The sequence below is a fragment of the Phyllobates terribilis genome, unplaced genomic scaffold (assembly GCF_046119375.1).
Source record: "Phyllobates terribilis strain yellow unplaced genomic scaffold, ASM4611937v1 Scaffold_12__6_contigs__length_324123572, whole genome shotgun sequence".
In the NCBI taxonomy this organism is placed as follows: domain Eukaryota; kingdom Metazoa; phylum Chordata; class Amphibia; order Anura; family Dendrobatidae; genus Phyllobates; species Phyllobates terribilis.
Genome location: NW_027362772.1, coordinates 251,866,932 through 251,893,752, shown reverse-complemented (window position 1 = coordinate 251,893,752; position 26,821 = coordinate 251,866,932). Strand labels below are relative to the sequence as shown.

The 26,821-nt window shown below is 40.8% G+C and overlaps 2 protein-coding genes across 2 annotated transcripts; one reads left to right on the top strand and one right to left on the bottom strand.

Moving 5' to 3' along the window:
* The first annotated feature begins 249 nt into the window (after positions 1 to 249).
* LOC141171794 (olfactory receptor class A-like protein 4) lies at positions 250 to 1,161 on the top strand. The gene has a single exon (XM_073655432.1). It carries the CDS (start codon positions 250 to 252, stop codon positions 1,159 to 1,161), a length of 912 nt encoding a protein of 303 aa, XP_073511533.1.
* Positions 1,162 to 8,158: 6,997 nt separating this feature from the next.
* Positions 8,159 to 25,208, bottom strand: LOC141171570 (taste receptor type 1 member 3-like). The gene is made up of 6 exons (XM_073655249.1): positions 24,974 to 25,208; positions 23,022 to 23,322; positions 20,393 to 21,202; positions 18,393 to 18,581; positions 13,115 to 13,235; positions 8,159 to 9,075 (listed from the first exon to the last, which is right to left on the bottom strand). The coding sequence occupies exons 1-6, from the start codon at positions 25,195 to 25,197 to the stop codon at positions 8,159 to 8,161; spliced, it is 2,562 nt and encodes an 853-aa protein (XP_073511350.1). The 5' UTR covers positions 25,198 to 25,208.
* Positions 25,209 to 26,821: the final 1,613 nt, after the last annotated feature.

Below are 26,821 nucleotides of genomic sequence, written 5' to 3'. Positions count from 1 at the left end.
ATACTTGACAAATAATTGCCAAATGCCATATTATTGCTCCATATTTTCTCATTAAACATTTTTCTGCTGTAGTTCACATTTAACATAAGCTTTCTTCTTATATTCTTCTTTCACAATTTGGGCTGAAATTAGGACCTTTGGACAACTTACTTGACACCGCAGAAAAGTAAAATGCCCTTGCCATCTACTGATTTGGCTTTTTATGCTTTGTTGGTGGCTTCTGGAATACTGGGTAACGCTTTGGTCCTCATGACGGTAATCAGCAATGCTCTGGATAATAAGGCAATGCCTGCTTCTGACCTGATATTGTCCCACCTTACAGTTGTTCTCCTCCTACTCTCCATCTTAAGGAACATTTTGGTTGTCACTTTCCAGAATGGTATGGACATATTGTTTTCGCGCATCTTGTGCAAAGTGTTCATGTTTGTTTGGACTCTGCTCAGGTCCATGAGCGTTTGGGGAACATTTTCAATCAGTGTTTTCCATTACATAAGCATCAAAAACCATTATGGGAATATAAGGAGAAATATCTTCTGGACCACAGTGAAAGTTCTGACCATAATGTGGATATTTAACTGTTTGTATTTCATTCCTGCTTTCTTATACACAGACCGTATGGGAGCCAATGCTACCTTTTCGGTGCAGTTGATAGGCACCAGCACCAAACCTGTCCTTGGCTGTGTGTGGGACTTCCCAACTCCTTATACTAACCTTGTCTTTGTCACCTCCTCATTAGTTATTCATGAAGTTATACCAGTCATTCTTATGGTGGTCACTAATATAAGCAGCCTATACACCCTACAACAGCATTCTAAAACCATAGCGGCACAGAAAACCATCAAACGCGTGGCCTCAGAGCGCAAAGCTGCCTTGGTGATTTTAACACTGGTCATTCTCTTCGTTCTCTGCTGGGGATCCAATGTTGTGGCAACTAACTTCTACAACTTTACCAAAGGCTCATTCTCCACATCATTCCTGTTGTCCATTGCTAATTTCGGAGCCTACATCTTCATGGGCTTCGGTCCTCTGGTACTACTCATTGGACATAGCAAGCTGAGAAGGAAACTGGTTCATTTACTTTGTAAGCAATGGAAACGTCAGGTCGATCCAACAGGGTACTCGCCCAAGAGGAATAGCAATGTTGCTACTGTTAACTGTTAAGATCTTTCTTTAAACACCATCATTAGGGTACTTGGAAGGTCCTGGGTTACTAATCCAAATCTCTAACTGGACCTTCAACATTATTTTTAATACTGGTCTACTTACTGTATATGATACAGATTAACTTTTTGTGCCACCTCAGGCTCTAGGACCAGCTATGATATCTGTATTACCCATAGTTACACCAATATTCGCGACTAACATCTCCTATCAGAGAAAAGCGTGAGCAGACAAGTTGTATATTTACCTGTTTCTTCAACACAAGTAGATCTAGATATCCGGTAGAACCTTATTCCTCTCATTTCATATAAATAACTGGCCAATCAAGTCAAGTGAACATTAAAAGTTTCCTAGAAGGCTTTTAAGAATTTAAAGAAAATTGTTTTTAATAAAAGAAATACTGGTAACTTAACATTTCAATCCCCAGTTCTACAAGGCCATTTCTCTAATGGTCTTCACTAAGACCACAAGTGTTGACGTCTTGCCCATTAGTCACCAGAACCTACTTCTGATCAGGAACTTCAGCAGTAAGATTTATAAATGGATGGGATGTCATAACTTCTGGAATCATTGGAGACCATCAGTTATTTTATAATGGTTTATTTACTCTATGGAATTGTGAAAAGTCATGGAAAACTTCTTTAAAAGGGTTGTCCTACGAACAAAACACATTTTAATCAATAGATCTTGGAATATTAAAAAGTTCCACAATTTAATAAAAAAAAGTTTCTGTGCTGAGATAATGTTATTAATGTGTGCCTGCTTTGTACTGCGCTATTTGCTGTATCCAGCCATGTAGAGCTGCTGTAACTCGGTATTGCGCATATACAGCTACTGGCCAAATGAGAAAGCATAGGCGAATATACTAGTGACACTGCAGGGACTCTCAGCTGCTTGTTTGTGTAAGGGAACACATTTCCCTGCCTATATGTTTTATCAGACAATGTGAACTGAGGTCTAAGATGGCAGACATACAAGAAACAGAGGCATGTTCACACTAGCAAAAAAGAAGCAAGACAAAAATATATCTCATACCCTACCATAATTATATATAAATGTAAAGCAAAATTGCATAATAAATATAGGGTACTTAGTGAACCATTTTTGATCAAAAAAAGTATACAAGCCGTCCCACCAGCGGCAAGGTGACCCTAAATTGGGACGGTACCTATACTGCCTATATTAAAAACCTTACTGTATATCAAAGTTGAAGTAATGCATATAAAAGGGTAGACAAATAGGACCGGGTCCCAACTCCAGACCACCTAGGCCCGTGGTAAGCTACATATATACCAATCAGCTCAACAAAGGGCATGCCACACCCTTAAATTGCACAGAATGCAAACAAGTCAAAAAACCAGACAATGTGAACTGAGGTCTAAGATGGCAGACATACAAGAAACAGAGGCATGTTCACACTAGCAAAAAAGAAGCAAGACAAAAATATATCTCATACCCTACCATAATTATATATAAATGTAAAGCAAAATTGCATAATAAATATAGGGTACTTAGTGAACCATTTTTGATCAAAAAAAGTATACAAGCCGTCCCACCAGCGGCAAGGTGACCCTAAATTGGGACGGTACCTATACTGCCTATATTAAAAACCTTACTGTATATCAAAGTTGAAGTAATGCATATAAAAGGGTAGACAAATAGGACCGGGTCCCAACTCCAGACCACCTAGGCCCGTGGTAAGCTACATATATACCAATCAGCTCAACAAAGGGCATGCCACACCCTTAAATTGCACAGAATGCAAACAAGTCAAAAAACCAGACAATGTGAACTGAGGTCTAAGATGGCAGACATACAAGAAACAGAGGCATGTTCACACTAGCAAAAAAGAAGCAAGACAAAAATATATCTCATACCCTACCATAATTATATATAAATGTAAAGCAAAATTGCATAATAAATATAGGGTACTCAGTGAACCATTTTTGATCAAAAAAAGTATACAAGCCGTCCCACCAGCGGCAAGGTGACCCTAAATTGGGACGGTACCTATACTGCCTATATTAAAAACCTTACTGTATATCAAAGTTGAAGTAATGCATATAAAAGGGTAGACAAATAGGACCGGGTCCCAACTCCAGACCACCTAGGCCCGTGGTAAGCTACATATATACCAATCAGCTCAACAAAGGGCATGCCACACCCTTAAATTGCACAGAATGCAAACAAGTCAAAAAACCAGACAATGTGAACTGAGGTCTAAGATGGCAGACATACAAGAAACAGAGGCATGTTCACACTAGCAAAAAAGAAGCAAGACAAAAATATATCTCATACCCTACCATAATTATATATAAATGTAAAGCAAAATTGCATAATAAATATAGGGTACTTAGTGAACCATTTTTGATCAAAAAAAGTATACAAGCCGTCCCACCAGCGGCAAGGTGACCCTAAATTGGGACGGTACCTATACTGCCTATATTAAAAACCTTACTGTATATCAAAGTTGAAGTAATGCATATAAAAGGGTAGACAAATAGGACCGGGTCCCAACTCCAGACCACCTAGGCCCGTGGTAAGCTACATATATACCAATCAGCTCAACAAAGGGCATGCCACACCCTTAAATTGCACAGAATGCAAACAAGTCAAAAAACCAGACAATGTGAACTGAGGGTCACCTTGCCGCTGGTGGGACGGCTTGTATACTTTTTTTGATCAAAAATGGTTCACTAAGTACCCTATATTTATTATGCAATTTTGCTTTACATTTATATATAATTATGGTAGGGTATGAGATATATTTTTGTCTTGCTTCTTTTTTGCTAGTGTGAACATGCCTCTGTTTCTTGTATGTCTGCCATCTTAGACCTCAGTTCACATTGTCTGGTTTTTTGACTTGTTTGCATTCTGTGCAATTTAAGGGTGTGGCATGCCCTTTGTTGAGCTGATTGGTATATATGTAGCTTACCACGGGCCTAGGTGGTCTGGAGTTGGGACCCGGTCCTATTTGTCTACCCTTTTATATGCATTACTTCAACTTTGATATACAGTAAGGTTTTTAATATAGGCAGTATAGGTACCGTCCCAATTTAGGGTCACCTTGCCGCTGGTGGGAGGGCTTGTATACTTTTTTTGATCAAAAATGGTTCACTAAGTACCCTATATTTATTATGCAATTTTGCTTTACATTTATATATAATTATGGTAGGGTATGAGATATGTTTTTGTCTTGCTTCTTTTTTGCTAGTGTGAACATGCCTCTGTTTCTTGTATGTCTGCCATCTTAGACCTCAGTTCACATTGTCTGGTTTTTTGACTTGTTTGCATTCTGTGCAATTTAAGGGTGTGGCATGCCCTTTGTTGAGCTGATTGGTATATATGTAGCTTACCACGGGCCTAGGTGGTCTGGAGTTGGGACCCGGTCCTATTTGTCTACCCTTTTATATGCATTACTTCAACTTTGATATACAGTAAGGTTTTTAATATAGGCAGTATAGGTACCGTCCCAATTTAGGGTCACCTTGCCGCTGGTGGGACGGCTTGTATACTTTTTTTGATCAAAAATGGTTCACTAAGTACCCTATATTTATTATGCAATTTTGCTTTACATTTATATATAATTATGGTAGGGTATGAGATATATTTTTGTCTTGCTTCTTTTTTGCTAGTGTGAACATGCCTCTGTTTCTTGTATGTCTGCCATCTTAGACCTCAGTTCACATTGTCTGGTTTTTTGACTTGTTTGCATTCTGTGCAATTTAAGGGTGTGGCATGCCCTTTGTTGAGCTGATTGGTATATATGTAGCTTACCACGGGCCTAGGTGGTCTGGAGTTGGGACCCGGTCCTATTTGTCTACCCTTTTATATGCATTACTTCAACTTTGATATACAGTAAGGTTTTTAATATAGGCAGTATAGGTACCGTCCCAATTTAGGGTCACCTTGCCGCTGGTGGGACGGCTTGTATACTTTTTTTGATCAAAAATGGTTCACTAAGTACCCTATATTTATTATGCAATTTTGCTTTACATTTATATATAATTATGGTAGGGTATGAGATATATTTTTGTCTTGCTTCTTTTTTGCTAGTGTGAACATGCCTCTGTTTCTTGTATGTCTGCCATCTTAGACCTCAGTTCACATTGTCTGGTTTTTTGACTTGTTTGCATTCTGTGCAATTTAAGGGTGTGGCATGCCCTTTGTTGAGCTGATTGGTATATATGTAGCTTACCACGGGCCTAGGTGGTCTGGAGTTGGGACCCGGTCCTATTTGTCTACCCTTTTATATGCATTACTTCAACTTTGATATACAGTAAGGTTTTTAATATAGGCAGTATAGGTACCGTCCCAATTTAGGGTCACCTTGCCGCTGGTGGGACGGCTTGTATACTTTTTTTGATCAAAAATGGTTCACTAAGTACCCTATATTTATTATGCAATTTTGCTTTACATTTATATATAATTATGGTAGGGTATGAGATATATTTTTGTCTTGCTTCTTTTTTGCTAGTGTGAACATGCCTCTGTTTCTTGTATGTCTGCCATCTTAGACCTCAGTTCACATTGTCTGGTTTTTTGACTTGTTTGCATTCTGTGCAATTTAAGGGTGTGGCATGCCCTTTGTTGAGCTGATTGGTATATATGTAGCTTACCACGGGCCTAGGTGGTCTGGAGTTGGGACCCGGTCCTATTTGTCTACCCTTTTATATGCATTACTTCAACTTTGATATACAGTAAGGTTTTTAATATAGGCAGTATAGGTACCGTCCCAATTTAGGGTCACCTTGCCGCTGGTGGGACGGCTTGTATACTTTTTTTGATCAAAAATGGTTCACTAAGTACCCTATATTTATTATGCAATTTTGCTTTACATTTATATATAATTATGGTAGGGTATGAGATATATTTTTGTCTTGCTTCTTTTTTGCTAGTGTGAACATGCCTCTGTTTCTTGTATGTCTGCCATCTTAGACCTCAGTTCACATTGTCTGGTTTTTTGACTTGTTTGCATTCTGTGCAATTTAAGGGTGTGGCATGCCCTTTGTTGAGCTGATTGGTATATATGTAGCTTACCACGGGCCTAGGTGGTCTGGAGTTGGGACCCGGTCCTATTTGTCTACCCTTTTATATGCATTACTTCAACTTTGATATACAGTAAGGTTTTTAATATAGGCAGTATAGGTACCGTCCCAATTTAGGGTCACCTTGCCGCTGGTGGGACGGCTTGTATACTTTTTTTGATCAAAAATGGTTCACTAAGTACCCTATATTTATTATGCAATTTTGCTTTACATTTATATATAATTATGGTAGGGTATGAGATATATTTTTGTCTTGCTTCTTTTTTGCTAGTGTGAACATGCCTCTGTTTCTTGTATGTCTGCCATCTTAGACCTCAGTTCACATTGTCTGGTTTTTTGACTTGTTTGCATTCTGTGCAATTTAAGGGTGTGGCATGCCCTTTGTTGAGCTGATTGGTATATATGTAGCTTACCACGGGCCTAGGTGGTCTGGAGTTGGGACCCGGTCCTATTTGTCTACCCTTTTATATGCATTACTTCAACTTTGATATACAGTAAGGTTTTTAATATAGGCAGTATAGGTACCGTCCCAATTTAGGGTCACCTTGCCACTGGTGGGACGGCTTGTATACTTTTTTTGATCAAAAATGGTTCACTAAGTACCCTATATTTATTATGCAATTTAGCTTTACATTTATATATAATTATGGTAGGGTATGAGATATATTTTTGTCTTGCTTCTTTTTTGCTAGTGTGAACATGCCTCTGTTTCTTGTATGTCTGCCATCTTAGACCTCAGTTCACATTGTCTGGTTTTTTGACTTGTTTGCATTCTGTGCAATTTAAGGGTGTGGCATGCCCTTTGTTGAGCTGATTGGTATATATGTAGCTTACCACGGGCCTAGGTGGTCTGGAGTTGGGACCCGGTCCTATTTGTCTACCCTTTTACATGCATTACTTCAACTTTGATATACAGTAAGGTTTTTAATATAGGCAGTATAGGTACCGTCCCAATTTAGGGTCACCTTGCCGCTGGTGGGACGGCTTGTATACTTTTTTTGATCAAAAATGGTTCACTAAGTACCCTATATTTATTATGCAATTTTGCTTTACATTTATATATAATTATGGTAGGGTATGAGATATATTTTTGTCTTGCTTCTTTTTTGCTATATGTTTTATCACAGGAAGGGGCTTTTCTACCATGTCATCAGATGTATGAGCTTATCATAAATCAAGTCAATGACATAAGAGGTCAACCATCACCAGAGCTCACTGACATGATACTTAATGAACTCACAGGACTGGTGACACAGCAGAAACCCTCACTCCTGTGATAAAACAAACAGGCTGGGATATTTGTTCTCACACAGATGAACAGCTGAGACTCCCTGCAATGTCACCTGTGTATTCACTTATGCTTTTTCGCTTAGCCAGGAGCTTGGTATGCGCGACCGTGATCTGCCGCAGCTCTACATGGTCGGATGCAGCAGATAACACAGTACATAACAGGGACACATTTATGACATTAGCTCATGACAGCAACATCTTTTTTAAACACAACAAATTGTGGAACATTCTAATATTTCAAGCTCAACCCCTTTAAGGAATATTTAACTTGATTGGAATTCTTGTGGTTCTTTGGGTTCTGTCAAGGTTTTTATTACTGCATGCTTTACTATTTTTGCTATCAAAAGTAACTAATCCCATGAAGGAAGCTCTGGATGGCGGGATGAACATAGTCTTATTCTAATTCAGACGATTTATTCAATGAGTCAATAGAAATAGTGCATTATATATGATTTCCTCCAATTGCCCAGAAGAAATGATGAGCAGTTTTGTACTTTGGGTATGCAAATTTTATTTGATATCATCATGAGTACCATTGTTTAATTCATTTTGAATAAAAGATATCATACATTGTTTGCAGAGTTTATAATGATTTATTATGAAACCCCTTCACACTGTATAGACTGTCCTGAAGGAAATTGGGAAGTCAAAATGTCTTTCTATTCTGTTGCAGTTTCATCTCGGTGGTCTGGAATGTAGGTCCCAAAATATTCACTGCTATTCAGTTCCTTTTTATAGAGCATTATGTAGCATTTGGGAAAGAATACAGTTGATAAAACCCCGAGACAGCTGCTGAGAATAAAACTCATCTGAACGAGAGACTTGGAGGCGATGTCTGTGCTGACGTAAGTGGGTATGAAAATGATCCAGGCTAAGATGACAGTGAGCATGGCCACCGTGATATCTCTTCCCATGTAATACTGGTGAACTGGTTTCTCCGCCATGAACGAACATATGAAAGAAAGTAAAACCAGGAAACCATTGTAGGCAAACATCAAGCCAAACTGTAGCAATGGCTCGTATTTACAGCTCAAATAAATAGACAAGGAACTGACATCAAGAGAGGCCACCTTGATCGAAAGGAGCTGTGAAGACCTCACATACATTGTACAGAACAAGACCTGACCCAAGAAGGTGAAAACTAAAATAATCCAACTCCCCGAGTGTATCAACCAGAAGAGGCATGACTTGTAGGATAAGGAGCAGAATAGGAGCTGTATGGATTTCACTAGGATGGGACCCAGGAAGATGGCGAAACTCAAGGAGAGTATTGGCTGCTGTAGAAGACACATCCAATCTGCAGGTTCTCCGATGTAAAAAAAGATTGATGCACACATACACAACAGACCCAGCAAAGTAATATAACACTGCGGGCCACCTATAGCCATGTACAGAGGGGTATGGCGGTGCTGGAATATGATCACAGTGACTGCCAAAATAAGCCACATGATGAGTCCCATGAACCCGAGCAGAGCGATAACATAATAGTTCCCCCACGACAAGTAGAGGTAAGTTGGATGCTCACAGGTTTTGCTCCCAGATTTGGACCATTGACCCGCAGGGCAGGATATACATTCTGGAAGAAATAAAGATAAGTCAGCCTACTATGGGGAGGGTGATGCATAAATTAAATAATTTCATTTTCAACATATCTTTTCTAATGACACATAAGAACATGACAGTCATTCTGTGGCTAATTATTGTAGAACCTCTCATTATGGAGCAGGTGGATTGTCCTACCTCTGTCGCCTATTCTCAACTTTGATTTACTATAACCAACTTAGTGGATATTGCAACCCTGTAAGTCAATGTCTGAGCCTTTATTCAGACTTGCAACCAAACAAGAAACCAAACAAGGACCTTGCAACCAACCAAACATCCAACCAAAGGACTAATCAAACAAGAAACCTTTCTATAGACAGCTGTTTCTGGGTACGTTTCCCTTATCAGTGCCGAGCAGGGTTTGTTTGGCTGAATGAGGTGCACTTGATTGAGCTTTGGGGGAAAGCTTGCTCTTCTCTGCATTGACTGACTAAATGACTTTACCTAGAAGATCATATCGAATGGTATTGTGAGCAGGAGTTAACCTGTAGAGTCCTACACAAAAATGAGTTCAACAAAGATGACAGGCAAAAAAATGTCTCCTGAAAGGTTTTTATGGCTATTTTTGCTCATGGTTGTGTATTCTTAGCTTGTGATCACAAAAACATATACAAATATGACCACTAAAACACTTTTTAAAAAACTTCAAAGTCATGTCAAACCTCATTTCTTTATATTTTTACCCACTGCCACATGCAAACTGAGGGACCAATCTTCTCAATTTCGTGGCTCTACGAGCCATTGCATCTCGTAAATCTCTGTTGGATTACGTTTACACTGAGTTCTTTTCTACAGATTTTGGTATAGAAAATATGTCATTTGCACGCTCAAATCCATGCAAAAAAATGCTTATAAAATCAGTGGCAAAACTACATTGCACTTATGGATGGCGTCTATGGGCAGGTGAATGCGCCCCTTCCCGACCCGTGTCACAGTGTCTGTGACATGGAGACCGGTGCGTTCCCGACCCATGTCACAGCATCTGTGACGTGGAGGGATCGCGCCCCTGCAGCGCGTGCGAGCAGGGTCGCTCAGGTGTCACAGTTGCTACTGCAACTGGACAACCTGTGGTTGACCCCACGGGGGGTGGATTAACCCCCCCGTGCCTAGGACCCCTCCGATTGGCAGTTTCACTTTCACGTTAGTGAAACTGCCAATCGGAATGAATTAAATATTTTACCACGTTTTTACAATGGCTGACCAAGCTCCACAGCTTCCTCCCGTCCGTGGAAGCTGTGGAGCTTGGTCACCCATCGATCTGCTGCTGATCCGCCACCAACGCCGACGCCGATCCACCGCCGGTAATATTACCCCCCTTGTCCGATTCCAGCCCCCACTCCGCCCCCCGACCCCCTCCTCCAACCCCCTCCACCCCCCCTCCACCCTAGTCCAATTTCATACCTGCACCCCGACCTCCGCTCCCTCTGCTCCATCTCCCACGTCTGCATCCACCGGCTGGTGCTCTCCTTCTGCAGCCGGTGTACGGTGATCACAGGCAGCAGCAGGCTCACTGTGAATCCCCTGCGCCTGTGATCATCCACCATCCCTCCCAGTGATCATCCCCCCTCCCAGTGATCATCCCCCCTCCCAGTGATCACCTCCCCTCCCAGTGATCACCCCCCAGTCCCAGTGATCACCCCCCCATCCCAGTGATCACCCCCCTGTCCCAGTGATCACCCCCCCGTCCCAGTGATCACCCCCCCATCCCAGTGATCACCCCCCCGTCCCAATGATCACTCGTCCCAGTGATCACCTCCCCCTCCCAGTGATCATCCCCCCGCGCAAACCCAGTGATCACCCCCCTGCTGCTGCCGGCTCCTGCTCCCCTTTCTGCCCCAGTGATCACCCGCCCTGATGCTGCCGGCCTCCTACCGCCCTTGCTGCTGCCGGCTCCTGCCCCCCTTTCTGCCCCAGGGTTCACCCCCTTGCTGCTGCTACTGCAGGCTCCTGCCCCTCTTTCTGCCCCAGTGATCACCCCCTTGCTGCTGCTGCTGGCTCCTCCATCTCCTCAGCCCCCTCCTACGCCTGACCGCCCCCTCATGCGCCCCGTGTGCCTGAGCGTGCCCCCGTGTGCCTGAGCGCGCCCCCTCCTGCGCCCCCTACGCCTGACCGTCCCCTACGCTTGACCGTCCCCTACGCCTGACCGCTCCCACACGTGACTGCAGAAGGTTACACCAAGCACTAACACACACACACGTACACTCACACTATAATAAAGTTTTGATTTTTTTTTTACACACACACACAGCACACAAAATGTCCCGCCCGTCCCGCTCATCCCAGTCTAGGGCACACTCAGCTGAGGAGGCTATGTCAGGTTGGTGTGTGTGTTGTAGTGCATGTGAGGTTGTGTGTGTGTGTGTGGTGTATACACTACACTATACCACACCGCACACCAACCTGACATACACTACACAATTTGTGAAGCACCTGGGGGTGCTCACTATGCATCTAGATAAGTTCCCTGGGGGGTCTAGTTTCCAAAATGGGGTCACTTGTGGCGGAGCTCCAATGTTTAGGCACACAGGGGCTCTCCAAACGCGACATGGTTCCAATTTGTTAGCGGACACCATGTCGTGTTTGGAGAGCCCCTGTGTGCCTAAACATTGGAGCTCCCCCACAAGTGACCCCATTTTGGAAACTAGACCCCCCAAGGAACCTATCTAGATGGGTGGTGAGTATTTTGAACCCACAGGTGCTTCACAAATTGATTCGTAAAAATTAAAAAAAAAAATTTCCATAGTCAGCACTGTTTGGGCGCATGGCAGGGCTCAGAAGGGAAGGAGCGCAATTTGACTTTTGGAGCTAATTTTCCATTCAAAAAGTGAAATGGCGCTTCTTCCGTTCTGAGCCCTGCCGTGCGCCCAAACAGTGGTTTATGACCACATATGAGGTATCGGTGTACTCAGGAGAAATTGCCCAACAAATTTTAGGATGCATTTTATCCTGTTACCCATGTGAAAATTAAAAAATTTAGGCTAAAAGATAATTTTTGTTAGAAAAATTAAAATGTTCATTTTTTTCTTCCACGTTGCTTTAGTTCCTGTGATGCACCTGAAGGGTTAATAATCTTCTTGAATGTAGTTTTGAGTAGCTTGAGGGGTGCAGTTTTTGGAATGGTGTCACTTTTGGGTGATTTCTGTCATGTACACCCCTGAAAGGGACTTCAAATGTGATGTGGTCACTAAAAAAAATGGTTTTGTAAATTTTGCTGGAAAAAAGATAAATTGCTGATGAACTTTGAACCCTTCAAACTTCCTACCAAAAATTTTTTTTTCCAAAATTGTGCTGATGTAAAGTAGACATGTGGGAAATGTTATTTATTAACTATTTTGTGTCACATCACTCCCTGGTTTAGCAGAATAAAAATTCAAAATTTGAAAGTTGCGAAATTTTCAAAATTTTTGCCAAATTTTTGATTTTTTCACAAATAAACCCAAATATTATCGACCTAAATTTAATACTAACATGAAGCCCAATATGTCACGAAAAAACAATCTCAGAATCGCTAGGATCCGTTGAAGTGTTCCAGAGTTTTTACTTCGTAAAGGGACACTTGTCAGAATTGACAAAAATGCCAAGGTCTTTAGGGTCAAAATAGGCTGGGTCCTTAACGCTGGCAAGTGTAAGTTTAAGATGCAAATCCACTGCTGAAGCTCAAGGTTCTGCCACAGATTCTAGAGCATTTTCCATGTCTGTGTGAACATACCCTCAATGGGGTACACTATGGTAATCTATCCTTCTTCTGTATATAATGTGCAAAAGTGGTTGGCACTCCAAAGGCTGCCTCCATATGCTTCTAGTAGAGAATACCTCTGTAATAGGGCATCCAACTGAGCGTTACTGGAATCCAACTTTCAGAGAATTAAAATGGGGCTCCATAGATTTCTATGGGTTTCTTATCACAGATTGGAGCTTGTACAGGGCTTCATACTGGCCTCTCACACGCGGGATTATAATATAATAATATGTCAACTTTAGGACAGAACAAAAGAAAAAGATACAATAGCAACCTGTAGAATTCACGTAGGTTCCTTCAGGACATGTAACACACTCAAAGCAGCAACTCTTGAAGTCTTTGATCACTTTAACTTGACCCTCGGAGCATTGCCTGGAGCAGGTGGACTCGGCAACCTGTCAATATATAAACATCTAGAAAGCTATTCAACTTTACCCAACTTTTGTGCCATTAAGCGATAGTACTCAACTTAATTAACCTTTTTTTTTTAAATGTGAATAATTGATCCATCCCAGGCACACAAAAAAATGAATACCCAGAAAAATTAAAATTTGATGCATTCACTGAATTAGGAAAAAGTACCATTAACAGAAACAAGAATTCTGATTCTACTATACTCGTCAATCCGAAATAATTCACAAAATCTGATTTTGCCAACCGTGTCTGTCCTCGGCAGAATTCGCTTTTCATTGTAAATATTTAGATACGATGCAATAAAGCTGCAAGGCTTTGGATGTTTTCTCACTGAATTTCTTGCATTAATATTTCAATAGGCTGAATAAATATACAATACAGGGATACCGTGATGGAAATTGCCGCTGTCATTATTTTCCTCCTTTAATGCTGATTTCGGTTTCAGTTTTTTTGCATTATTGATTCTCGCAGGCGATGTTAGCATACGGCTCTACATTTACTTTACACTGGTATTCTGCAGGTTACTGACTTCAACCTCTGGCGTTTTTTTTTTTTTTTGCAGCAGGAGGGAGCACATAATTACTGCAGGCACAGCACATATCCTGGACCATTAACCCATATAATGAGAATGAATTATCCAAACAATTCCTATTTAGTAAATCACCAGTGCAGATATCTCAAGATAAGTGGTAGCAGCTTATAGTAAGATGACCTCATTTATAATTCCTGCAAAATGAACTTCTTAGAACACAGAATTAAAGATATTCAGTGGGTCCAATGTGAACACATACAGTATATGACTCCCATCCTTTGTTAAGAGTATAGTCTGGTTGTGGTTAGCATTTTATAGATTTCCCTCTCAGTGAAAAAAAAAAAGAAGAATCAGGATCCCTGTAAATAAAATCGCTGCTCAGGGGTGGGACAGTTCTGTTGTCCTGCCCCCAAGGAGTTAATAGCAGCTACAGGCTGCGTTATTGGTTAATAGTCAGATGATTTCTCATAGTGGAGATCCCTTCCAGATGAGCGACTTCTTTAGAGGTAGTGGCAAGAAAATTTTATCTGAATAGGCTCCTTTTCCATCCACCAAAACTGCTAGAAGTAGTTACTCTATTCCTTCCTATATCTTTTTCATTAAATGCCCATCCATATAATTAGTCATAATCAATCATTCAGCAGACTGAAGAATTTTCATGGTAAAATAAACAGTCTTTCAGAAATACGAAAGATGAACCATGGGTACTACTCCACTTATTTCACATATTTTTGGAAGACCAAGTAAAGAGGTAGAGCTTAGATAAATAGGCGGCGCTTAAATTGCCTGCTCACTCGTTGCAGAGCGCTGTGAACAGTGCAGGCAGTCTACTGCCAATCAAGTCTTAATCTTTTTCTTGCAGGCCACACTCCTTACGGGCCATACCTGTCTTTGGGTGTTCTGGCGGTTTACCCTTCTGCCTCTATAGTGATGCGTCAAAACCTTGGCTGCCTCCTTCTTCACCTGTTACTTTGCTGGCTCAGTTGCAGTTTGACTTCAAGTCCTTGGGTTACTTGCAAGCAATACAACATACAGCCAACCCACCCACAGATTACAGATTGCCCATGCATTGTGTTTATATTTACAGCAGTGGCCCGTGGCACTCCTGCAAGGGAGCCAAACAGAGGTTAGAGCCCCCTTCACTTGGGAGGACCCCTGGTGGCCTGGTGAGCACTAAATGCCCACCAGAAGAAAAGTATGGCTGAGCTTCATAAGAGAAGGGTAATTTTACAATACATGCAATATTACATTGTTGCAGTGTATTGTACAAGATTTTACATATTCAAGTCCTCTAGAGGGACTAATAAAAAAATATATAAAAATAGAAGAATATTAAAAAATATAATAATAATAATAATAATTACATATTTCCTTTTTTTATTCAATTCTTTATTTTTATAAATTAATCTTTATTTGTCATTTTATTACATTTTTGCATATTTTTTCTATATTTTCTAGCAGTCATATATACAACATATACAGTACAGACCAAAAGTATGGACACACCTTCTCATTTAAAGATTTTTCAGTATTTTCTTGACTATGAAAATTGTACATTCACACTGAAGGCATAAAAACTATGAATTAACACATGTGGAATTATATACTTAACAAAAAAGTGTTAAACAACTGAAAATATGTCTTATATTCTAGGTTCTTCAAAGTAGCCACCTTTTGCTTTGATGACAGCTTTGCACACTCTTGGCATTCTCTTGATGAGCTTCAAGAGGTAGTCACCGGAAATGGTCTTCCAACAATCTTGAAGGAGTTCCCAGAGTTGCTTAGCACTTGTTGGCCCTTTTGCCTTCACTCTGCGGTCCAGCTCACCCCAAACCATCTCGATTGGGTTCAGGTCTGGTGACTGTGGAGGCCAGGTCATCTGGCGTAGCACCCCATCACTCTCCTCCTTGGTTAAATAGCCCTTACACAGCCTGGAGGTGTGTTTGGGGTCATTGTCCTGTTGAAAAATAAATGATGGTCCAACTAAACGCAAACCGGATGGAATAGCATGCCGATGCAAGATCCTGTGGTAGCCATGTTGGTTCAGTATGCCTTCAATTTTGAATAAATCCCCAACAGTGTCAACAGCAAAGCACCCCCACAGCATCACACGTCCTCCTCCATGCTTCACGGTGGGAACCAGGCATGTAGAGTCCATCCGTTCACCTTTTCTGCGTCGCACAAAGACACGGTGGTTGGAACGAAAGATCTCAAATTTGGACTCATCAGACCAAAGCACAGATTTCCACTGGTCTAATGTCCATTCCTTGTGTTCTTTAGCCCAAACTTGTCTCTTCTGCTTGTTGCCTGTCCTTAGCAGTGGCTTCCTAGCAGCTATTTTACCATGAAGGCCTGCTGCACAAAGTCTCCTCTTAACAGTTGTTGTAGAGATGTGTCTGCTGCTAGAACTCTGTGTGGCATTGACCTGGTCTCTAATCTGAGCTGCTGTTAACCTGCGATTTCTGAGGCTGGTGACTCGGATAAACTTATCCTCAGAAGCAGAGGTGACTCTTGGTCTTCCTTTCCTGGGGCGGTCCTCATGTGAGCCAGTTTCTTGGTAGCGCTTGATGGTTTTTGCAACTGCACTTGGGGACACTTTCAAAGTTTTCCCAATTTTTCGCACCGACTAACCTTCATTTCTTAAAGTAATGATGGCCACTCGTTTTTCTTTACTTAGCTGCTTTTTTCTTGCCATAATACAAATTCTAACAGTCTATTCAGTAGGACTATCAGCTGTGTATCCACCTGACTTCTGCACAACACAACTGATGGTCCCAACCCCATTTATAAGACAAGAAATTCCACTTATTAAACCTGACAGGACACACCTGTGAAGTGAAAAACATTTCCGGTGACTACCTCTTGAAGCTCATCAAGAGAATGCCAAGAGTGTGCAAAGCAGTCATCAAAGCAAAAGGTGGCTACTTTGAAGAACCTAGAATATAAGACATATTTTCAGGTGTTTCACACTTTTTTGTTAAGTATATAATTCCACATGTGTTAATTCATAGTTTTGATTCCTTCAGTGTGAATGTACAATTTTCATAGTCATGAAAATACAGAAAAATCTTTAAATGAGAAGGTGTGTCCAAACTTTTGGTTTGTATTGTATATATATATATATATATATATATATATATATATATATATATATATATATATATATATATATATAAAGACAAATAAAAAAAAAAAATATATATATATATATATATAAAAAATATATATAAATATATAATTTATTATAATCTAAAGAAAAATACCATATTGCCGCATGTGTAACTATCTACACTAATAAAATATCATGATGTTTATCCCATATGGTGAATGCCAAAAGGAAAAAAAATCATACTTGGTAAAATTGTTGGTTTTGGTCACTACCCCCTCCCAAAAAAAATGAATAAAAGGAGATGAAAAACTTGAAAGCGAAGAATGACACAAGGACCCACATAATCCTACAGCTAGCCCGGACGCCAAAGCAGAACTTTGATGGTGTACAGATTATGAAGAGAAGTACAGTAAATTGTGATATTTTTTCTAACAATTGCATATCCAAATTATGAATATGATCGTCACTATTTTTTGATTTTTCTTTGTATTAAGAGACTATTTTATTCCATATAAAAACTCCTTTCAGGCAGATTGCGGCAGCAAAACCAGGTAAACATGGAATATGTGCTTATGTCAGAATAATTATTGCTTATTCTATACTGAGGCCATTACTTAGTCTTGAAATCTAACAGAATAGCTCCCCCTTGTGGTTTTTATAAAAAATATTTGTAATATTTACATATTTTAGTTCCTTGGATCATGCATCAAACATGTTGGTTTAGAAAAGTATACAATATTGGTAAAATTCTGCTTTTAAAGGGAATCTGTCACCAGGGTTTTGTCACCTATTCTGAAAGCAGTGTAATGTAGAGCTAGAGCCCCCGATTTCAGCAATGTGTCACTCACTGTGCTGCGTACTGTACTTTTGATAAAATCACTGTTTTATTGGCAGAAGATTATGTCTAGAGGACTAGTAAACCTGCTGCCATGTAGTCCTCCATACTCATGAGCTCTAATAAACCCCGCCCCCACCACTGATTGGCAAAATGTACACAGTAAGCTGCCAATCAGTGTTGTGGGCGGAGTTATACAGAGCTCAGCATTCAGAGAACTGCAACAGAGAGAATAAGGATTTTATCAAAATTACAGCAAGCAGCCCAGTAAGTGATACATCGCTGGAATCAGGGTCTCTTGCTCTATATTATCCTGCTGTCACATAGGGAGCAAAATTCTGGTGACCATTTCCCTTTAAGACTCTGCATTCTTTAAGGCTCTGATATTCAATTAACATTAGTCTACTTACTTGGAGAGTAATTAATTTTCAATATGTTTTTATACTTTTGTCCAGATGTTCCAAATGAGAATTTCTAATAATGAGGCAGGCTAATAGCCTGGAGGAAAACCAGGGATTTAGAAGCCACTTACATGCAATATTAAATGAAGACAAATTCCCTAATAAAGTGATTTGCAAAGTTTCATAACTTTGCATGCTGGACAAAATTATATATAATTATAAAAAAAAAGTTTAGTTACTCTTTGAGCTTTTCCCTATTACCTTCACAGTGTGCCATGTGATCTGATATCTTTTCAATGTCAGCTGCTCCTGGAACGTTCCCATTTTCAAGAACGGGCTCTTCCTATTATACGTCCAGGTGAGGATATCATAGCCGATATTTGGGTTACCATTGCTGTCTAGAATGATATTGTCGTCTGTGATATTCGAATATTTCAGCTCTTGAAGAAGCTTTAAAGAGAATAAAAAGTTTTATACCACTGTAAAAAAAGATGCAGAATAATTTAATGATCCAATAAAATATATATTAATAACTAATTTATAAATAACTCAACTGGGATTGTTAAAGGGACTGTCCAGGATGTATATACTGATGACATCCAGTGGTGTAAAAAAGTGTTTACCTCCTTCCTGATTTCTTATTTTTTTGGCACACTTACAGTAAATGTTGCAGATCACAAAACAAATTTAAATATTAGACAAAGATAACACACGTAAACACAAAATGCAGTTTTTAAATGAAGGTCTTTATTATTAAGGGAAAAAGAAATCCAAACCTACAGGGCCCTGTGTGAAAAAGTGATTGACCCGTAACCTAATAACTGTTTGGCCCGCCCTTAGCAGCAACAACTGCAATCAAGCGTTTGCGATAAAGAATAAGAAAAAAGATAAAAGAATAAGAAATAAGGGAGGGGGAAAACACTTTTTCACACCACTGTATCTATATGACAGGTCATCAATGTCTGATTGGTAGGGATCCATCACCCCGAATCCCAGCGATCAGCTGCTTGCTGGTTTCATTACAGCTGGATGGACACAGAACCAGAACACTGTAGTGGCCATTCTATGGTACTCAGTATCCCATTCACTTCAGTAGTAGCTGAGCTGCAGTATGCAGTATACAGAATGGATACTACAGTGTATACTGCTTATATCTTAGTTGCAGTAGAAGCTGCAAACAGCTGATCGGTGATGATACTGGGTATCAGACCCCACAAATCTGATACTGATGACCTATCCATAGTATCAGTCAATATAGAAGTTCTGGAAAACCCCTTTAGTAGAGATGATTCCCTCATTTGGGACCTTCATCAATTAGCCATAACAAAGAGCTGGTATAAAAAGTATTTTATACTCTGGAGGACCAATGTAATGCTCTATTTGCCCTCCGGGTGTGCTGCAGGGAAGTGTAACACTTACTACTAGGTTCTCCAATAAATTGCAGCTGATCACTAGAGGTCTTAGCAATAGGGTAATCTGAACAGTTTATTTTCATGGTTACCTGCTAAAGAAAATTAATTGCAAAAAGTGGACTTTAATGTTTTTTTGTGCTCTGTGGCCCATTAGAGACATTGAATAAATCGTGATAAGATTTTTCTTGGCTTTTCCACCATGGAAGCTAGTGCAATATTCATTACACTGACACTGATGACCTATCCCTACAATAGATCATGAATGGCAGAATGGTGAGGGTCTAACACCTGAGATATAAACTGTATACAGAGTGAATCACTACAGCACCATCACAGTGTTTGGTGGCCGTTCCTGGGTACTGCAGATTAGCTCCTAGTCATTTGAATAGCGCTACAGTACGCCGGAGTGGCCATTAACCATTGTGATGGAGCAGTGGTGTTCGGCTCCGTACATTGTTTACATCCTGCTGTTGCAGTAGCTTTTAGCAGCTGATAGGTGGAGAATAGGTCATCAATATCAGTATAGTGAAAAAACACTTTACCAATCACTGTGGATAGGGAGACCAAGGAAGGGAGATAATGACCCATGGGAAGGTTAGATTGAAACAAAAAACCCATAGGCTTCATATATCCATGATGTTACTTTGCCTAGAGGTGGTCATAGTAAAGTTTTCCCTAGTTGGTCTCCAAGTGGTCTCCTACACTGGGGCGTAGTTTATAGCTCTAAATCCCATACAATAATACTACATGACAAAAGTCAACGATAAATTTTGGAGGCAGTGACACTAATTTCTAAATGTAATGGAGCACTTTGTGACTGTTTATCATCTTAATTAAGCTAGTACTTACTTGCCACGGAAATATGTTGGACTCATCATATTGCTGGTTATACCTTGGAACATGGATGCGATTGTGGATAGCTTGAGCTATGAAGTATACAGCAGTATAAACTTGGTAGGCTAGCCCGGGCACCACCGGGTCTTGTAGCATTGTTATATTCTCTGGCGTCAGCATGCTACATGACTGGCACTGTTCTTGTAGGTCTCGGGTCTGGAATACATACTGGCTGATGTCTCCATTTGCAGAGCTGGCATTAAGGAGAAGACTCCTTTCCTGTTCTATCTGGTATAATATTTTACATACATAGTCCTGAAACCCATATATCGCCTTACTTTTTTCAGTGAACCCAATAACTGTCCCAATGGATTGGTGGCCAAGCATTTGCTGGATAGTTACATCTTGGGACCACGTTGGACTTGCAATCCAGACCATTTTTACCTGAGTTTTGATGACCACTTTGAGAAAAGCTTGAGCTTCTGATAGACTGGAGAACACAATGGTGACATTGCCTCCGGTCTTCTGGATATCGGTTAGTATTTTTTGCACAGACGTGTTGAAATTAGGGTCACTAATGTTTTTTGGGAAGAAGGCTTGATAAGCGATGCAGATGCCGTTTGCGGAAACTGTGGAAGTCAACTGGAAAAGTCCATATTCTCCATATTCATTCCTGCTCGCGATGACTGAGATCCAGTTCCATTGGAATTCTTTAAGGAGCTGCAACATTCCTTGCACTAGTTTTCCATCACTAGGAATAGTGCGCATAAATGATGGAAATCTGTTCTTGTCAGAAAACCTGTCACTGGTAGCCCAATAACTGATCTGAAAACAGGAAAAAATAAGAGGCGTGGAAGGATGAGAACACGGGAGAAGTTAATTGCTTTTAGAGCAGCTAATTGTGAATTCTGAATTGAAAAATTGGATATTTAGACTGATTTTAACCTGCTCGCTATATTACTATTCTTAATGTATTTTAATGATTAGAAAGTAGTAATTGTCCCAAGAGATTTTGCATTTTATCCACTTTTAAAAGGACTTGGTATGGACAAAGGGGATATAGTAACCTGGAATTTGGTTTGAATTTAGAAGAATTAGAGCTCTGACCAAATAGAAAAGAAGAGGATCCCATCTGCTATTTTAATGCACTGTCAATCATCATTTCCTATATGTAAATATAACCTTGTTAGTCAAGTGCGTGTGGTCCTCAACTTTTCTGTAAAGGGTCTACACCCTGTTGGCTAAGAACACTATATTTATATAGAGGGAAGAGGAGGCCATATCCCAGGAACGGGGAGACACAAGAACAAAAGAAAAACAACGCTGACCTATCCTGTGAAGAAGTCATCAATATTTGATCGGTGGCCAGATTTAAAGGCTGAACAGAGCCGGAATAGCATAGCTCCTTACACTGTAAAGTGGCCATTCTTAGGTATTGCAGGTCAGCTCCTATTGAAGTTAATAAGAGCTAAGCTGATTTAGCTAGGAACGGCCGCTATATAGCTGTCCTTTTCTGGATCCATTTGGAGCTGTAAACAGCCGATCGGTCTTGCAGCTGTGTGTTGGAACCCAACAATCAGATATTCATGACCTATCCTAAGGATAAGTCATCAATATCTTAACCCTGGGAAACCCTTTAAGGAGTTAGTCGTGACTTAGCTAGTGGTCTAGGGCAATGAAGCAGTTGCTTCACTATCAGGTGAATTACTGGGGGGGCTCATTCTATGGATCCCTAAGAAACAAAGACTTGTATGGAGCGAAGCAGAGCCCTCTAGCTGGCCACTGGATGGCTGCGTCACTAGTCAGGGCATGGCCTCGGCGCAATTCAAGTGTATGGAGCGAGGCCTCGCCCACTGGCCGGGGGTATGTACAACTCATAAATACCCTCCGGTCCCGCCTCAGAAGCCGGCAAATCCTCGCAGCGCACAGTGTGTGCACCGGGGGAATTCATAAGTCTGCAGACACACAGAGTGACAGCAGACTTATCGATTTGGACTGGATATTCCCTTTAAGGTACACACAGGATGTAAAAATCAATAAGATCTAATAGGTTATTTGTGAGTTATCCCATAGGAAATAAACCCTAGTGGTAACTGGCTCCAAAGTCAACACCAAATTGGGATGAATTGGGATGTCTTCCACTGGGTCTTGGAACCCATTATTGAGTGTGAACCTGGACCCTGAATCCAAAAAAAAGAAATACGTAAGGGTGTATGGGCCATAGAGACACACCATGCACTAAGCAGCTGCAGTTGGGCCCTTGAAGAGGGGAGGTGCAATCCATCTTATTTCTACTCTTTTGCTCTGAGGTTTCAACCACCATTGAACAGTTGACCCTAAACTCATGAAAAGTGTGTCGAAAGGAAAGCAAAGACATTAATGGCCTGTTTTGATCTTTGCTGTGGGACACCTACTTTTTAATTTGTACCACTGGAACAATGGAGCAAAAAAAAAAGTGTTCCTGATGGTTAGGAGGCCATAATACAATTTTTGCATCAAGGTCAATGGCTCTAGTATCCCACAACCAACTCATCATTCAAAACCTATATCTCCTTCTACCAGAAATGTATTTTGAGTTGACAATTCCCAATGAATCCCATTATAATTATAAAAAACATGGAGATTAAAGCTAATTTGTGCCTACCTGGGGTACGTGGAAGAAGCTGAACAACTTTCCAGTGGCAATAACCATGTCTGATGTGGATGGTCCTACCACAGCCGCCATGTTTGTCCTATAATCAGTGTAATTGCAGAGGACCTCAATCTCAGTCTCATTTCTTTCAGTGAGAAACCTCAAGGCTGCTCGTTGGATGACTTTTACATCATTACAGGTGTCATAGATTTCATAGCCCAGGCTGACATTGGGCAGGATCTTGCTGCTGTTGTTAATTTCATCTACAGTAAACTTCATAGCAAGAAGAGCCATGAATTCATAGAGGTTAAAGCTGTGGAAGTAGACATGATGTTAATAGAATCTGACTTAGTCTTTATAAAGTCCACGATAATTGTTGAAATGCATTCGAAAGGGTAGATAATGTTGGTTGTATTGTGTAATAAATGGACAAGCAACTCGAAAGGTATTGCCCCTGTATGATCTACGACCCCCCCCCCCCACCCAAAATGTAGCTTTTGGATTTTGCCAATCCTATCTGTACGAACTAGGAGGACACTATAGAAGAAGAAGTGAAGAGCAGCCTGTAGAGATGAGCGAATCTTTTGAAATTCAAATTTGCAAGCTTTAGCACATTTGTCCAAAAACGCGACTGCAAGTTTTCCAATTGACTAGAAAAGATGTGTATAGCCCTCTGAGGTCTCCTAGGACTGTATCCAATCCCTTTCCAGATTTTTAATGCAAATACAGCCTTAATAATGTCAAAGTGACTTTAAGAAATATGGCTATGGGTAAATGAGTGTTGACTGTTCTTCACTGCTGTGTTGTCACATACTATATGTAATGTTTATTCAGTGTTTTATGGCTTTCTTTCCCTATCTCTGTTGCTAAATTATGAAGTCATCTCACTGTCCAGATTCATCCCAAAATAGCTGCTGCATTCCCTGACTCTGCTTTTATACTGGTTATGATAGTTCTCCTGATTGCCTGTGCTATACCATATAATGGAATAGCTGTAAGGCATTATGGGGGAAGTCGGCTCAGCCATACTTGAGGTCATGTGAGCTTTCTTTGGCTGATGCAATCTTTTGTAATGTGTGAAACGATGGCTGAAATTTTTGCCATTTTGCGCAAATCAAATCACAGATTACTTGAATTCGCCAGGTCCAGCAAATTCCTAAAAATTCAACAAAAATTTGATTTGCATCATATTGATTCGCGCATCTTTATCTGCTTTACTTCTGCCCACTGTTGGCACCACCCCCGGAAATACAGCTGTGAATATCATTTGGGTCATGTTCACACGCCCTGGATGCAATCAGAAATTTGGTGTGGAGTTCACTGGAGATCAGCTTTAGTTTCAAGTTCTGAGTCTCAGCTGAAGATTACTGTTGTGACGGCAAATCTGTGCCATAGAGCATAGCCTAGCAGTTGTCCCAAAGTAGTAAGTTATCCCCTATCCTCCATTGGGACCCCACACTCATCATGAGATTGGGGCTTCAAAGTGACCTATTTGAATGGAGCAATGACGCCACCACTCCTGTGAGTAGATGATAACTTGGGACAACCTCTACAAAGAAAATGTATTTATAATATGCTGATGTAAGTAAAGTGACTAAACTAAAAAAGTAAGGTGACAGACAGTTAAATCTAAAAAACTTGATACAATTATACAATATATAATAAACAATACATAAAGAGTGATTTTCCTTCTAAGTAGTGATGAGCGAGTATGTTCGGATAACCCTTTCGGCGACTATCCATTGGGGCTCACAATCTACATTCCCTATCAGTATGTCTTTGGAGCGTGGGAGGAAACCGGAAAATCCAGAGGAAACCCACGCAAACACAGGGAGAACATACAAACTCCTTGCAGATGTTGTCCTTGGTGGGATGTGAACCCAGGATCCCAGCGCTGCAAAGCCACTTTACTGACCATTCTGTATATATAATGTTATTTTGGATACAAATTAAAATAAACTTACTTTTGGCATTGTACAGTGTCATTTCTCCTCCAGTTGAGTGATGCTTCAGCTTCATTATGAATAGCAAAAAGGCCGCCCAGGTTGAAGTCTCCCGGCGAGCTAAAGAATGTTGGATTAGTTGAATTTTCCTCCTTCGTTAAAGCCGGCAGCGACAAGCAATAGACAACTGATACAATGATAATGAGAGAAAATCCCGACATGTCCACCAGGAGCCCCGTTCGCATGTGCCATTGGTAATACTGAAAATGTAGATGGTGTGATTATGGAGGACATGAAAATAAGCCACTGTTTGCTCTCGTGTATTTGTGTACTGGGCTCTGCAGCTGGTGGATCTGTTCAAATAGACATCTCTCAAATATGTGACTTGCTAATGATGTTTCTTTAGGATCCAATAGTAACGTGCAACCATGGTCATAACGCTCAGATTGCTGTCGCCAAACTGCTCACAGCCATTCCTGCCGACCCCAATACACATGCACAATGGCTCGGCCAGGCATGCATCTATTCTGAAAGGCAGGTGCAGACAAAAATTATACAGGTGCACTGCCCCACTGAATAACATTGTTCTGAGTACAATCCGATGTTTTGACGGAGAGACTTGGAAGGCAAGAGAGAATTGGAAGGCCCCCATGTACATTACATGTTTCGTAACTTCCGATAAAATCCAGATGATCGGCAGATATACATCTAATGCGCATGGCCAGCTTTAGCTTGCTTTGCTTAATCTATAATTTAAGTCTATCGAGCCTTTCCCAAATGAGTGGAGGCAGAAAAATGGTCTTGGTTCCTTACTATATGGCAGTGCTCCAAGTGTTAAGCATGGCTGCCAGGTCTTCTCTTCACAATCTGGAGCCCTGCATTATTCATAACATCTAATGTCATAAAATAGACTTGAGTTTGGCCATAAGGTCCAAATAGAGCCATTGCCAGCACCACTATTTGGAGATCCCATGGCAATCTGGGTAAACCCACTCTACACTTGCTAAGCTAAAAGTGGAGTAGACAAGGAGCCTGCAGTCCTGTTGTTGTCCACATATTCCTGGTTCTGGCCGTCTGAAGAACTTTGATACCAGTCTTCACAATGAATGTCTACTAGTGCTCATAGGTAGACACAGACAGAAGATGGCCCCTGTGCCAGAACAATATATGGGGGCTTTGAAGTCCAGTAGCTCATCATAATTTACAATTCCACCTACTCTGGAGACAGAAGTGGCCCCCTTACTTCTTGGGCACCTGGTTGCTCCAATGGTATGTCCGCGCCTGCTAGTACTAAGTTCTAGCAGACGACTTTATGAAGTGTAAGGTTCTCAGTGGAAGTTCCTCCATTTATTGGTTCAAGTGTTTTGGTGTAGAATCGAGATGAGCAACTTGATTTGCACTGTCCTGGTCCAGCACCCAGTTCGGTTCTCTCTGGAATCTAGTTTTTACTCCTGTGCCTGGCATCCTCGGCATGGCATCCTGTGCGCGCGATGGACATCATGACATCACTTAAGAATTAGCGACTAGGCAAGTAATGACATTGCAGGGCCTAGTAAGTGCCAGGGGCAGCCATGATGCTTGGCTGAGGATATCAGCCACTTAGGATCAGTCTGAACACTGGAGCAGGGCAGTGCAAATCGAATTACTCACAGTGTAGAGTATCTCTAGTGTAGAAATATCACAGCAGATCGTCCGATTCTTTGTCTCCAGCAGAATAGCTGTAGTGGGCGCAGATGTGCAGTTGCACCAGGACTGTGGAGCCTAATGGGATGGGAACCTAAAGAAAATGGCTGTATTAAATTAAACAAATGGCACATTACAGCCTGGTTACAGATTTTGCATTGAGGCCCGAGTTAGGCTATGTTCACA

Bases quoted from the DNA above. Each gene is read 5' to 3' on its own strand.
- LOC141171794 (XM_073655432.1), top strand. From the start codon at position 250: ATGACGGTAATCAGCAATGCTCTGGATAATAAGGCAATGCCTGCTTCT.
- LOC141171570 (XM_073655249.1), bottom strand. From the start codon at position 25,197: ATGCGAACGGGGCTCCTGGTGGACATGTCGGGATTTTCTCTCATTATC. The intron at 23,323-24,973 runs GTAAGTTTATTT...CTACTTCCACAG, and splicing joins GACACTGTACAATGCCAAAA to CTTTAACCTCTATGAATTCA. The intron at 9,076-13,114 runs GTTGCTATTGTA...TATTTCTTCCAG, and splicing joins AACCTACGTGAATTCTACAG to AATGTATATCCTGCCCTGCG.